The 15,921-nt window shown below is 35.0% G+C and overlaps 1 protein-coding gene and 1 long non-coding RNA gene across 2 annotated transcripts; both read left to right on the top strand.

Moving 5' to 3' along the window:
• Nucleotides 1-383: 383 nt before the first annotated feature.
• Nucleotides 384-2,140, top strand: LOC114265103 (F-box protein SKIP22). The gene has a single exon (XM_028205846.2). It carries the CDS (start codon nucleotides 506-508, stop codon nucleotides 1,877-1,879), a length of 1,374 nt encoding a protein of 457 aa, XP_028061647.1. The 5' UTR covers nucleotides 384-505; the 3' UTR covers nucleotides 1,880-2,140.
• Nucleotides 2,141-6,149: 4,009 nt separating this feature from the next.
• LOC114265104 (uncharacterized) lies at nucleotides 6,150-11,980 on the top strand. Its single transcript, XR_003630190.2, has 4 exons — nucleotides 6,150-6,553; nucleotides 6,633-6,748; nucleotides 6,970-7,035; nucleotides 11,911-11,980. It is a non-coding gene; the product is annotated as an uncharacterized LOC114265104 (long non-coding RNA).
• The last annotated feature ends 3,941 nt before the right edge of the window (nucleotides 11,981-15,921 follow it).

Below are 15,921 nucleotides of genomic sequence, written 5' to 3'. Positions count from 1 at the left end.
GGTGGTGGCGGCGGCGGCGAGGGGTGGATGGTGGTGGCGAGTGGGTAGGTGGTGGCTGGTGGGTGGTGGTGAGGGGTGGGTGGTGGTGGCAGAAGACGGTGGTGGAAAATGGTGGTGGGTAGTGGCTAGTGTTGGGTGATAAAAAAAAAAAAAAACTCAAAACTCAAAACAGAAATATATTTTTTGTGTTTTCATTTTTTGGCCAAATTTATAAACTAAGACCACTGACTTATAAATCAAAAATTTTACCAAACAAATTTTATTTAAATTTTTTTAATTTTTATAAATATAAACAAAAAATTAAAAACGTAAATGTTACCAACCAGTACCAAAATAACTTATTTTAAATCAAAAACTAATTTAAACTGAAATTAAGTGCTACCATACTGGCACATAATCGGTTCAAATTAAGTCAGACCAAACGCCCCAAGTATTAAGCTGCACTATCTCTCTTTCTGCTGGGGATTAACAAATCTACGTTAACTTTTCTTCTACGATTCACACCATGAAATTGAGACTCAGATCTCCTGAAACCAAAGAAACCCTAAAAATCGAAGTACCCACACCATGCTCGATTCAACACCTCAAAGAAATTGTCGCTCAGAGACTCACTTCTTCATCTTCTTCTGCGCCAGCTTCTGTGCACCTCTCTCTCAATCGCAAGGATGAGCTTCTTGGTTCTTCGCCTCGGGACTCTCTCCAAGCTCTAGGTATTACCTCAGGTGATCTCATCTTCTTCACTCTCGACCCTAATTGTTTTTCCTCCGAAACCCTAATTGTCCAATCTAACAGTTCACAATCTCAGAATTGTCAAAAAGCCCTAACCCTAAAACCCAGTTCTCAGAAAGAACGAAATTTGGATACCCAGAAGGAAGAAACCCTAGGTTCTGAATCTGTGAAGACTGAAACTCGAGAATTAGATACCCACAAAGAAGAAAAAACGCTAGGTTTAGATACCCAGATGGATGATGGTGGTGATGAGTCTATGGTAGATGTGGGGAAGTCGTTTTCTGTGCCTGGTTTTCTGAGGAAAGTGTTCCGGAAGGAGGTGGGTGAAGGGGATGGTGGTGATCACAAGCTGTTGGTTATTGCTGTCCATGCTGTTCTGATAGAGTCTGGCTTTGTTGGGTTTGACTCCGTTTCGAGGAGGAAGGTTGAAGGGTTTCATCTTCCAGATGAATGGCCTTCATTGCAATTCACTATGTCTCTGCAGTACACTCTTCCTGAGATCATTAAGCAAGGTCCTATTACAGTTAATGGGGTTGAAACAGTGAAATTGAAGTTTCAGAGTTTGGGAAAGTTTGTTAATGTGTATGGATCTTTAGCTAAGAATGGTTCCGGGCTGTATGGGGTGCGCTTGGATGAGGACCATTTGGTTTTCTTCTTGAACCTTATATGGGCGAATTGTGATTCGATTGACGAGATGAATGGAAAAGACGGCTTCTCTAATTTACAAGCTGCGAGGGAAGTTTTTGAATTTTGGAAGACTGTAAAGGATAAGCTTGCATTGCCCCTCTTAATAGATTTATGTGAGAGGGCTGGTTTGGCTCCTCCACCGTGCTTTATGCGCCTCCCAACCGATCTGAAACTTAAGATTTTGGAGTCTCTTCATGGTGTTGATGTTGCTAATGTGGGATCTGTTTGTTCTGAGTTGCGCTATTTGTCATCTAATGATGATTTATGGAGGCGTAAGTTTGTGGAGCAGTTTGGCAACGTGGAGGGATCTCAGGGAGGGAGCCACTGGAAAGAGAAGTTTGCAAAGTCTTGGGAGACCAGAAAGAGGAGGAAGAAAGCTATGCGGGAGAGGCCCCGTGTGAGGAGAGCCATGGCCATTTCGAGTTGGGGTACCAAGAATCATCAGAGACGCTCATCCTCTTAGGATTCCAAGAATCATAGATGGAGATCATGACATAGGGCCAGATTTCCCATTTGGGCTGTCTCTTCGAACAAATGCGCGTCGGAATGTTATGCCTCACTGTAGTCTGTTTGGACGTCACACCTAGTCAGCAACTTTAGTTTCTCGTTCGCTATCCTCGTCTTGTTGGAGGTAGTTTTTATGGGTATAATAAGCTTATGCATTTATCTGTGAGTGCTTTGGTAGATCTCCTAGAAGTTTGTAAATAAAAGTATTTATCAGTAACTTGGTAATGTTTATGGCCCCGCTTGTTTTGGGAGATAGAATGGAGGGGATTGATAGTGAGGGGATTGTTAGTGAGGAGATTGATAATAAGAGGATTAATAGTGAGGAATTGTTAAATTATTTTTATATAAAATAATAAAACAAATAAAAAAATATAAAAAAATAAACATTATATTTAAAAAAAAATTCTCAATATATAAAAAATAAAAATAAATAAAAAAATTTCTAATCCTCCTCCTTACCAATCCCCCTTTCCTCCTCCTTACTAATATCAAGGGATTACTAATCCCCTCCCTATTTCTCAAAACAAACACTCTATTCTCAATCCCCTCCTTACTATCAAACCCAATCCCCTCCCCATAACCCCTATATGAATACTGTTTGTCATGCCTCTTTGACAGGCTTAAGTTTTGGTTTTGTTGTGTTGCTATATCGTCTATGCAATAATTTGATTGAAAATGGATGTGGTGTGATGATCTGATACATAATTCTTTTGTAATTGTAGTACACTAATGGGTGACACACGCAATGCGCGTGCAATTCAAATAAGTAAGAATAAAAACAAATAATAAAGAAATTAGTATCATAATATAAATATTATCAATGTGGTAAGAGTGTTTTTAATGAAACTCAAGATTTTGGGTTCAAACCTTCTCCTCCTCTGTCTAAAACTTTTTTATTTTAGGCTAGAAAAAACTGTCACGTGGCATGACATGTGGGCTTGGACACCAAGTTTAGTCTTCACTTAATAATAGTATAGATATAGATGGTTTTATGGATTCATTAATGGTTTGAACAATTTCATTACATTAGTAAGTAGTTGACAGTGGGGATTGCCTATGAACAGTTACTAATATATAGTATTTGAATTTTGAATGTTGATTTGACTTTGGAATTCTGTGGGGGGCTGCTTTCAAGTTTATGACCAGTAAGTTTCACTGGGGATACATGGTTCTGCAAGACAGAGCTGACCTCACAATTTGGTAGTCACTGGCATTTCTGAGACTCAAGACGACTGCCTTAATATTACATAAAAACCAAATATGGTTTTAAATACTGTGATACATTTGTAAGGCTATGTAATTGTGTTGTATGTCAAGTTTCAGAATTATGATCTATGTTTTAGACCTTTTTAGTTTCATACAATTATCAAACCACTTTGAAACTGACTTTGCAAAGCTGGCCCCAGGGAAAAGTCATTGGTATGGCCTCTTTCATTACCTGAGGTATCAACTACTGGTTAAACCATTTCCTGAAGAAGGATAACATGAATTGAACTAGGTTCAAATGGATCCCCCTGACATCTTTTGAGGAGATTCAGTGTTATATATATATATGCTATAAATTCTGTGGACAAAATGGTTATTCTCTTTAAAACTCTCTCTTAAAGTGATAGCTACCTAGGATGACATATCATGAAGTGATCACGATGCATCTGTGTAAATTTGAAACTTGATGCAACTCTTAACGATGTTTGTCACAATCTTTTTGTTTCACCCGTTTAATATTATTATTATTTTGAATGCTTTACAGCATACAGGTAAAAGTGGTCAGGTTGAACTCCTTGTTTTAAAAAAGCTTGCTAGAAATATTCTAGGCTAAGAGATTGGGGTCGGTATATGTGAATGCCCTGATTCTGGTATGGTAGTGTGGTTAAAAATTTATGAAGTTTGAAACAGGATCATTTATAATATATGTTTTGATTATTGATCAATTGCTTAGAACATCCTCATCAAGCTCTTCAAAATCATTTTTTAGCTAAAAATTTCAAAAAATGAACTCTATCAAACTCGCTTGCAGCGCGTCAAAATTTACAATCGCTACAGTAACTCGTTACAACAAGCGAGGCATTGTTCATCGCTATTTGTGTGTTACCAGATGTCTGCCCGGAAGTCCAATCGGTCAATGTCAATTTTTTATTTTTTTTATTTTTTTTTAAGAATTATTTGGCTGATAACTTATCAATTTAATAGAGAAAGAAAGACTAACAAACAATAAGAAAATAATGTTTAATTAGAATAAAGAGATTGATACAGTAGATACCAAAAGATGACTAGTTAAAATAATAAAATAGTTTTAATTTGACTAAAAATTTGAAAAGATGACTAGTTAAAATAATAAAATAGTTTTAATTTGACTAAAAATTTGAAGAGTTTGGTGTGAATGCTCATACCTTTTCTTTTCCTTCCAATGAGTAGAAATTCCTTTGCTTGGATAAATGTGGATTTGAAGTCAAAGGGATTTGAGGTTGGATTTTATAAAATATTAAAGGTATAGAAAAACTAAAAAGAAGTAATCTAGGCTAAATTTGACAAGTTGAAAAAAAGTTAAAAAGTTAAAAAAGTCAAAAAGTTATTCAAAAAGTTAAAAAATTATCACTATTCACCAAAAATTAAAAAGTACGGTTGCACAACTCTCAATCTTAATTTTCTCTTACACACTAATTTATACAATTTTTTAGTATACATTTTTTCATAAAAAGTCAAAAAGTTAACTCAAATAACCATATTTTTTCCTCAACTTTTTAGTTCAAAAAATCAAAAAGTGCACATCCCAAACAACCCCTTAATAGCATTTTGTACCTAGTAGGAATATCTTCATCATGATATCAAATGATTATTTTTGCATAAGTATTTTAAGTATATCATAATAAAGCTCTTTAATTTAAACTTCAAATAGTTAGCTAAACTATTAGATCTAAATTTGAGTTATTCTTCTTACTTTCTTCTTTAATGAATAATGCCAAATCTATGTATTTCAAATTCATAGATACAAAAATGTCTTAAGCTCAACCTTATAACATTGGGACAGCATGTCATTGGTGATCAATCGTTTGTTTATTTGATCTTCTTCTTAGACTTCTTCTTCCCCTAGAAAACATTTCTGAAAATTTTATTTTATTTTGTTGGATGGAAAAATATTTTGGTGGCTTCAAATGTATCATACAAGATATGAAAGCTGATTAAGAGTGAAACATTGATTTCCAACTTGCTACATTCAATTTTCTTGAACACTATTTTTAGATCATAGATTTTTCAAGGGAAATAAAATGAAAGAAAAATAGTACTATTATTTATACATGTTCATTTTTTATGGGTAACTAACAAAAATAGTTTTTTTTTTTTTATAATCCAATCAAACAAATGAATTTTTTGTTTTTTCACTTTACTTTCTTCCTTAATTCACTTTCATTCTTGCTCTATAACGTGATCAGAAGATTCTCCCAAAATCTTTAAAAAAATGTTTAATTATATGAACATTTCCTCAATGATAAATCCAAAAAATTAAAATAACTATTTTTTTATATTAAAAAGTAAAGAAAAAAAACTGATTGCGCATTGTAAAAAAATTTAAGACACAAAATTACTCACATAACCATAGAAAGTATATATTTAAAATAATTTACAATTATATTTGGATCATAAATTTTTTTAATTCAAATTCATAATCTAAATAATGACGAATCCTACCTCAAATGTATAAATATAATCGTCTTTTATAATTAATTTTGTGTCCAATTATTGGTTTTTAAGTCAAGCTTTCTGTTTTTTTACCCGAACGACGACATTATTAAGGACTATTTTGAAAAGATGGTTATAATCAACTTTTTAATTAAAAATTGCTTATAAATTATTTTTTTATGAGAGAGGAATTGAGTTATAATTCGAGAAGTGTATATAATCCATTTCCCAAATGGAGCCTAAAGTGGAAGAAAACAATTACCACGTGCGGGACTAGTAACAGCATCTTCAACACTTGTTTAGATATTTTCGTTAAAATTAAATTTGATTGAATATGTTTTTTTTTTTTTTCCCTTCTAACCATGATATTAAATTCATGTCAAATAAAGATAAAATTAGATTTTTCATTAAATTAAAAGAATATTTAACTATTCATCAAATTTTTTTAAAAACAATTGATGGATAATCGGATGAACGATCTTCCGATCAATCAAGTGAAAGACCGGCAAAACAATCGAATAGATGACGGACTTGAAAATTTTTTACTAAAAATTTGTTTTAGGTCAAATGACCAATTGAACGGCTGATCAAATTAAATTTTCACTAAAATTTTTGGTGAAGAAAAATTTGAATACACGTGGGAGATGCTCTAATTAACCACTCTCGATTCACGTCTCCCTCCCTCTGCCTAAAATCACCCGTAAAACCGTGAGTCGCCGCCGGCAATTTCTCTCTCTCTCTCTCTCTGTAGCTTTCTAATTTAACAACAACAACAATAATGGCGTCGTCGGTCACTCTCTTTCCTCGCTCTATCTTTTACTCTTCCTCTTCCTTCCCAGAATCAATCTCTCTCTCTACCAGGCCGCATCGTAACATCCTCCTCCTCCAATTCCACCTTCATCGAACCTATCCCCGAATCCAAGCTTCCAGACGAATCTCCAATTTCCCTCAGGTTCTATTTATTCTCTCTATCTCTCTCTCTACATATATAGTTTAATTATATGTTGTGTTAAAATTGGTGTTGTATTCAGGAAGGTAGTGGCTTGGTAGATGACCCACGCAATTGGAATCGCAAACAAGGACTCGCAATGGAAGATTGACACCTTAAAATTTTGATAATTCAGGCATCATAATAAATACAACTTTGGTATTGAACATTCCATTACGAGCAACATTTTCAGATACATTAGAAATGATTATTCAAAATTTTCTTTTCGTTGTTTTGAAAGATTGACACCTTAAAATTTCTACTGTGGTTTAGTAACATGGAATTCTGTTCCCGGATGCTTTATGCCATACTAGATGCTTTCTACTAGATATAAGCCTCTGGTAGTCATTGACTAATGGTCTATTTTTTGCTTAATGTAGTTGGGGTTTTCTGTCAATGGATTGATATTGTTGACATTTTTGTGGGTTTTGAAGGCATTCCTTAAGGTAAATATAAATATTTGCATAAATATATAGTTGTCTATATTTAGATGCATGCCATGACCAGTTATGATTATCACTTTGTACCATTTTTGATGTCATGTCTCAGTGGATAGCAAATGTTTTGCATTCTAGTTTGACTTTTGCCTCAGTTACAGGATTGGTTGAACCCTTGTGTTTGGTACACGTACTTAGTTTCTGTCGGACACGTATTTGATAGAAATTGTACGTCTCAAGTGCATATGGCATACTGTACTAAACTTGAATAGTTTTGAATCTTTTCATTCGCTCCTTCCGTGTTTTGGGTGATTAAATTGGTTTGGAGCTGAAAACTTGCCCTAGCATACCAATGATCCACTTCTACATTTGGCTTTATTAATTTTCAATACCCATCTTGTACATCTTAAAAAGGATGGGATGTATTATTGTTAAAATTTACCATCACCTACCACACACTTACCATCACCTACCACACACTCACCTACTACACTCACCTACTCCTCACCTACCACCACCTACTCCACTACACCTACATCTATATAAGGAACCATTTGTAATAGACAGAATAATGAAATACAACAACATTCATCAATCAATAATACATATATTTTTACATGGTATCAGAGCAAGGTTAAGCACTTAGTATTTTTCGCTTCACCGGCGGGCGGCAACCTCGCCTTGGCCGCCCGCCGGACCTCAACCTAGTCCGCTAGAATTTTCTACACATACCTTAAAATTTCTTCGAGTCCACCACCTTTACGCCCAACACCTTCGAGTCGATGAGTTTCCCTTTTGTGTGCATTTGGTCAGCTGGGAGAAGGAGAATGTCTCCAGTGAGGCACTGGAACTGGAAGCTGCACGTATTGCGTGCAAACCTTGTTAGAAGAAATATTGCAAGCTAAAGAGCATTTGCGCACCCATTATGATGAGTTATTTCCTATGATCATCCTGATATATTTCCAGTAGATCTCTACACATGGGAGCAATTCTTATGCGCTTGTGAGCTCTGGTACTCTAATGGCATGAAAGTAATGTTTACTGGTGGAAAGCTACAGACACACTTGGTACCTATTGCAGGCTTTCTAAATCACTATCTTTGCCCGCATGTGTTGCACTATGGTAAAGTAGATTCTGTTACAAAGACACACTCAGGGCACCACACACACACAGAGATACATTGAGGGCAGACCTATGCACATGGTTTTGTCCCCCTCTTTTGCTTTATTTTATTGTCCCCCTCTTTTGCTTTATTTTATTTGGAGTTGTATAATGCTCAAGTCATGAGTACCAGACAAAGCTACACGTAAACAACTACACCACCGCCCCCAACATTATCTTTATTTATTTTATTTTATCTTCTCTTTTTTATTCAAAAAAAAAAAAAAAAAAAGACACAACCACGTTATTTCTCACTTTTCTTTTATTTTAATATATATATATATATATATTTATATTTTTTTTTATTATAATATATTTTTCCTATCTCTCTGTTTATTTTATTTTATTTTCTTTTCTTTTTTCATCAATATTTCCTTATTCTACAACTCGTTAGTGAGCATTCCCAAATATTTTTATCTATTTTCTTTCTCCGTTGTTTTATTTTATTTTATTTTTATTCTTAAACAAAACAACAACACCAAATAACACCACAAACATTCCACACACTTGTCATTTCTTCATGCCGGGATCAACCCCGGTCAAAAAAAAAAAACAAAAAAAAAAAAAAAAAACAAAAAAACAGCAAAGACCACCATCACAACAAACAGTGGGATTTTTCCCTTCTCTACTCTGCCGCCGGTCTTTTCTTCTTGCCTCCGTCCTGGGCGGTCCTTGACGGTGCTGCCTCTGTGCTTAGGGCTGAGCAAGAAATCCGTAAAATCCGTAATCCGATCCAGTCCAGTCCAATCCGATAGGTTTGGATTGGTTTTTCGAATCCGTGGTTCGGTTCCGGATTGAAGAATTAAAAATCCGTAGTCCACGGATTGGTTCCGGATTGAACCTCACGGTTCCGGATTGGAACCGATCCGGACCGTATACAAATAGTCTATATTTTTATTATACATCCTCCCCCATAGTATTTTCTCTTATTCTATATAAAATCTAAACTCAAACCTAAACCTCGTATAATATCTTCTTTTATTACTTTTGTTTTTTAGTTTTTAGTTTTAATTTGTAATGATCTAAATACTTATGATGAAACTAGTTTTTTTATGATTGTTTAAATTCTAGAACATTATGTCGCTATTATAAAAAAACATGTTGCTATTGTAGAACTAATATAGCGCTATGTTTATATTTTTATAAAATTAAAGTATTATATATATATATATATATATTTGTTATTTAATTATGTGAATCCGTGGTCCTAAACCGATCCAATCCGTGTTGAAATGGATTGGTTCGGATTGGTTCCAAGATTTAAACGGATCGGATTGGTTCCGATTTTTCAGGAACCGTAGATAACGGATTGGTCCTGGTTTTATCCCAATCCGGTCCAATCCGGACCATGCTCACCCCTATCTGTGCTTCCTAATCCACCAAGCACATTCACTCCCCTCTGCTCCTCCACTGCAGCATATCGCGGACCTCCAAATCGGAACATCACGGTGGCCTTCCGCTTCAGCTCCTTATTTTCCGCCTTTAGCACACTTATCTCTGCTCGCGCATCCTTATACATGCGTTGGAGCAGAGCCAGTTGGGCGTTTAGCTGCTGCACCTCATTTGTTCTACTTTGCAGCCGGTGCGACAAGTTTGTGACCGCCGTCATGGTTTCCACACATGACTTCAGAGTATACTGATTGGCCTCAATATCAGTTTGCACCGCCATTTTTTGCTCCACCGACCGCATCGAAAAGTTCAACGGAGCAAAACCAGAGGTGTTTGGTTGAGGTTCACTGGCCACCGCACTAGTTATTTCTCTTATGGGCTCGTTCAGTTCTGGAAAGAGCGTGAGCAGACCACGGGAAGAGGAGGCCATGTTTTGGGTAGCTGGACGGGAAGAAGAGGCCATGTTGCTGAGTGTTTCAGCGACGGGTTGGTTACAGAGTATTACAGAGTTTCTCTCTCAGGCAAGGAAGAGTTTTTTCAGAAGATTTTAGCAGGTTTTCTGCCTCAGCCTCCGCATTGATTTATATAGAACATGACAAAGAGGCCGACACGCGCACTGTCGATCACGTGCATCACCGCGTGTCTGGCGCGCCTTTTGATGGCTCGTCTTTTGAGGAATTGGGCACGCCTTTTGATGGCACGCCTTTTGACAAATTTGGGCACACCTTTTGAGGGTGCAGCTCCTTTATGGGTCCGACAAGACTCTGTAAACTGTCCCGACATTGATTCCGGTTAGCTCCTTTATGGGTCCGACAAGACTCTGTAAACTGTCCCGACATTGATTCCGGTTAGTTTCTACAAGGGTCCAGCAAGACTCCGTAAACTGTCACAACAACTGTCACAACAGTGTCTGTTACAACGGTCCGACATGACCCCGTAAACTGTCTTCTACAACGGTCCGACATGACCCCATAAACTGTCTTCTACATGGTTATGACACCCCCATACAATGTCCTCTACAACGTTATGACACCACCATCCAGTGTCTTCACCAATGGTCTGACACGACCATACAGTGTCTCTTATCCTTTTTTATTTTTATGTATTTTCTTGTTTTGTTACTCTCTCCAAACTCAAGTTGGTTAGTTCCTATCCCCCTTGAGTTTGCGGGGGGCTGTTAAAATTTACCATCACCTACCACACACTTACCATCACCTACCACACACTCACCTACTACACTCACCTACTCCTCACCTACCACCACCTACTCCACTACACCTACATCTATATAAGGAACCATTTGTAATAGACAGAATAATGAAATACAACAACATTCATCAATCAATAATACATATATTTTTACAATTATTTTCAAAATCAATACAAAAAAGAAAAAAGGAAAACCATATGAGTTCAGTTTCTGCGACTAAGCTTGATTTCTATTGTTGACTGGATCTGGAGCACATACTTAGCATCTAGCTATGATATGATTTGAATATTGATTATTGAGATATTTGATTTTGGGATTGTGAATTCCCACTTTCAATTATGTTCTTCTTGGTGCTACATCAAAGGGTGCTTGTTTATACTAAATGACTATGTCTGATCATGCATATAGTTCCTTCATCCATGTAATTTAATTGCTATATTGCTTCTAGTGTAATGTCGGAAATACTCAGTCTTTATTAACTATAGTACACATGTATGCATACATGGTAGGTAATGCTAGTAGAAAGCCATGGTGTTTTGGTCTTTACTGGCAAAATTTATTTAATTGCACTAATCTTCTCAGGGTGGTTGTTCTGCCATTTAAAGTTAAGAAATGACACAACTCGACATTCTTCTCATATGTATTTGGCCTATGACCTGATTCAGAAAATATGTGCATTCAAGCTAGACTCTGGTTTTGAAGTGGCACAGAGCTCAATAGACTCCCATTTTCTAATCCTTGAATGAACTAATCAGAAAATGCTAATAGTATTGTATTGCACTTGATAAAGATGCTTAATGGTTAATATTTAAACATTGAATAAACTAATCAGTAATGATTAATGTTTTAGCCTGAGGCCACCAGGACTGGCCGAGCTAGTAGTCAAAATGTGACTGTAGATGCAGCTATTCTTTTTATCTTCTTGTGCAAGCTCTAGAAACACGCAAATGGTCCAGATTTTCATGAGATGGATGATTCTTTTTGATATGTGGAAGCTAATGAAAATATGTCTATGTTTAGAACAAAAATGAAGATGAAAGTTCTATGAGATAGTTTCTGCATGCATTGTTTCATTATGTGAGTAATCCCATTCATTTTTCTTGATATGTTTTTATCAAGCATAGGTGGTTTGCACCCTCGGGAGTGTAGTGTTTGTAAGCATCTTGCTTATCCGTGGCATATGGTCTGGTGTGTCCTATTTACAAGACAGCCGCAAATATAGGGTGAGTGAATTTGATGATGAGCGCCAGGCATGGAATGGTGCGCAGCCCGCATCTTGATTTGTCCACTCTGATGATTCCAAACAAGAACAATCTTATGTTTGAAAAGGGTAACAGGGGAGTATGCATCAGATTTGGTTCTCATCTTATGAGAATGATTTTCCCTGTTTGAAGATTCAACACAAGCCATATGAGTACTCTGATATCTGTGGCATACATAATCAAAACCATAACGAGTGCTAATTATTCACTGGGGCAAAGCTACTATTCTCTTCTCTTTTACTCTTTTGCTTTCAGTGCACCAAAGATCGTTATCTAACATGGTACACATTGCTCGACTTGCACTCAACCGACAAAGAGCAGGGTCTCATTAGTAAGCAACCCTTATTTTCTCTTGATATATCAAGTATACCTGTATACCCCTTTTATTTTTCTGTTGAGTGTTGAACAAAACGGTGCTTATTAAATGTGAATAATAATTTACTTGGTCACCACCATGTAGACCAGACTTTATAGGTTGTGTTTTGCCATTCTTCAGATGAGAAGTGAATCGAGCTTCTTTTGAGAATTGGCTTCCTACTACTGCTGCACTGTATGAATACTATTAAATTGCCTGTGCAAGGACAAGGGGTGTAACTCGGGCTGGTTCGATCGGATTGAAAGGTTTGTTCAAGCTCAACTCAAATTGGGTTGAGATCTGCCCAAAACCGAATTGTAACCAGAGATTGCTTGTCCAAGTCCGACCCGAGTTAAACTCGAGTTGTCCGAATTGTAAATATTATATATGTATATATATATATATATATTTTTACGCAGCTACATTATTAAATTATTAAAATTTGACTCTATTTACATTTTTTTAATAAAAAATCATTAATACCATCAAAACAAATAATTTATATAATATGAGAGAGATGAAGTTATTGTAGTCTTTACAATTTATGAATGAAAAAAAAAAAAAAAAAAAAAGATAAGATTTTATGTTATTTGTATATATAATATATATTCAATATGATTTAATAATCTAAATTACTTAGGAAAAATTACTCATAAATCCCATTTTAATAAATGTTGCTCTAGTTAGTCTGTTTTTTTTTTAAACCATTTAGTCTTTTTTATTTTTGCTATGGTATATATTTTTGATATATTATATATAGGGTTTACATTTTTACCTATATTGATTTCATCAACATCATCAACATCCGAATGTTGCCGAAGCTACTACAGCACAAGGCACCAACTTTTCAAGAAATCCCACTACAATCCTTATCTCTCTCTTTCTCAAGAGGTTTTGAACTTGAACTTTGACTAAGAAACTCATTGCTGATGGATCCGGATTGGGATTCAGAATCTGGTTCAGTATCCAACGCTAGAGATGTGTTCCCACTAGAAGCATTGGCTTTTGACCTAGATGATCTTGATGAGCCGCCCACTGATTTCTTTGATTTCTTTCGATGTGATTTTTTTGGGAGGTCAGATGCATTTTGCGAGGATGAATCTGATGCAACACCTACATACATCCTTTTGTTGTCGACTCAATTTAGAACCATTGGACGAATGTTTTCTCGACTGTCTTGGTTGATGATGTTGCTGATGTTTGAAGATGTTTGATGATGTAGATGACGTTCCCAATGTTAATGATGTTGATGATGTTTGTTGATGTTTGATGATGTTGTTGATGTAGTTAATGTTTCACAATGTTGATAATGTTGATGATGTTTGTTGATGTTGTTGATGTAGTTAATGTTTGTTGATGTAGTTGATGTTTGATGATGGTTGTTGATGTAGATGATGTTCACAATGTTGATGATGTTGTTGATGTTTGATGATGTTGGTGATGTAGTTAATGTTTCTGATGTTCGGAAAGAAGGGAAATCTAAAAAAGGCCTATAGTAAGCTTTTTGGGTATTTTTGTCATTACAACATCAGTAAAAACTTACATTTGTCCTCCATTAAAAAAAAATTATATGTTAAATAAATGGGTATATACGTAATTAACATTCAAATAAGACTTATTAGTCTACAAAATAAAAGGCATTTATTGGTGTTTTACCTTTAATATTATGTAATGGCTAATAATTTATATACATTTAATATTTTTATATATCTATATATGTATAATTCGGGTTTCGGGTTTTGAGTTATTCAGGTTGTTTGATATTTTTGCTCAAGTCCGTCCAAATTTAATTCGTATTTCTGAATTTCTGTTTAAGTCCGTACCGAACTTAAAAATATCTTGTCCAAGTTTTAAAAAAAATTGGGCTAGATTCGAATTGTTCGAGTTGAGCTCGCTCAAATTGCACTCCTAACAAGGACGGTGATGGAAACTGGGGATGTTTTTTTGTTATGGCTACGAGCTGTCCTTTGGATTGGCATATTTAGAGGGAAAGAGCCTTAACTGCACCATATCAGTATGCAGTATAGTAAAATCTGATTGTCAAGCTGTCAAATAACTAAATTATAGTGTTTGTTCCACCCTCAGATTTCATGTAGGCTTGGTTTGGGAAGTAGGTTGGCTTTTTGACTTTTTGGCTTTTTTGGCTATTTTAGCATGGGCTAAAAAGCTTGGTTTGGGAAGGGCTTTTTGGCTTTTTGACTTTTTTGACTTTTTTGTGAGAGAAGAATGTAATGATTATAGGTTGGATGTGATGTTTTGTTTGTTATGGCTAAAATAGCCTATTTTGTTTTTTGTGGCTAAAATAGCCAAAAAAGCCTGAAAACCAACTTGCCAAACAGAGGCGTAATGTGATGGCTTCTCTCCAATTCATTCCAATTCTGTTAAAAAAGCTGTGGGGCACACAACAATAGACTCCACTATGGGCTCTATCATATAATTTAGATATGACATCTAAATTATGTTTGAATGGAAATAATTAAAAAGGAGTGTGAATCTAATTATCGATAATTTTATTATTTATATTATCATTAAGTGAAAGTTTAAATTAGTCTAATAAAATATTCTTCTATTCATGTCACGTGACAATTTTATAAATGTTAAAATAAAATAAAAAAATTATTACACACAACGTAAGTAAGTTTTGAACCCAAGATCTTTGGTTTCATTAAGAACATATTTATCACTTAAATAACATACATATTATGATATTAAATTTTTTATTATTTATTTTTATTATTAGTTATCTGAATTGTACGCGAATCGCCTGTACCACCCATTAGTTAATAATAAAAGCAACTCTGACAGTGTGCTATTCATCGTAGTATTACTAAAATTTGGCAGAGTAATGATTGCGATCCCATCCCCACAACAAGACCTCTACAAATTTCGACCATTCATGATGTGGACCTCACATATACATGAATGAGTCTTACACATATATGAAAGGCTAGGATTATTTTGAAGGTGTGGGGGTTATCTCCAAAGAGGCCCCTAACATTTTCCAATTTGGCATCACGCTAGTAGTGTGCTATCTATAGTCCTAAATTTAACCCAACTTTGAGTGAAATTTTTGTATTTAAGTCTATTTGGATTAGATCATTTTAATTTTTTTTTAAAAATTAAAAAATTCACTACACTGAAAACAAGTTTATCAAAAAAATCTTTATAAAATTTAGTTTATTTTGTCTTTTCTTAATTAAAAAAAATATAATTTTTTTAATAAAAAATTTCAAAATCATCTAGAATTTAAGAATTAAAAAAAATTAACATAATTTTATTTAAAAATTTGCTAAATCAAAAATTAATTAAACAGTGATAAAAGAAGGGCCATTTACATACAAGTCTCATTTTGTGAACTTATGATCCATTAAGTCTAGATAAAATTATTTGTTCTTTCAGGTTCCATTAATTTTTAATAAACTAATTTACCCTTCCAACAAACTTCAGGCAAACTGTCTCTGATCCCCATGGCTTTGCTCGAGATCCTGATGTCGGGATGAACCTGCTTCAACACCTTG

Source organism: Camellia sinensis, chromosome 12, assembly GCF_055761805.1.
Source record: "Camellia sinensis isolate YWXY chromosome 12, ASM5576180v1, whole genome shotgun sequence".
Taxonomy (NCBI): Eukaryota; Viridiplantae; Streptophyta; class Magnoliopsida; order Ericales; family Theaceae; genus Camellia; species Camellia sinensis.
This window is presented reverse-complemented; position numbering and strand designations above follow the sequence as displayed.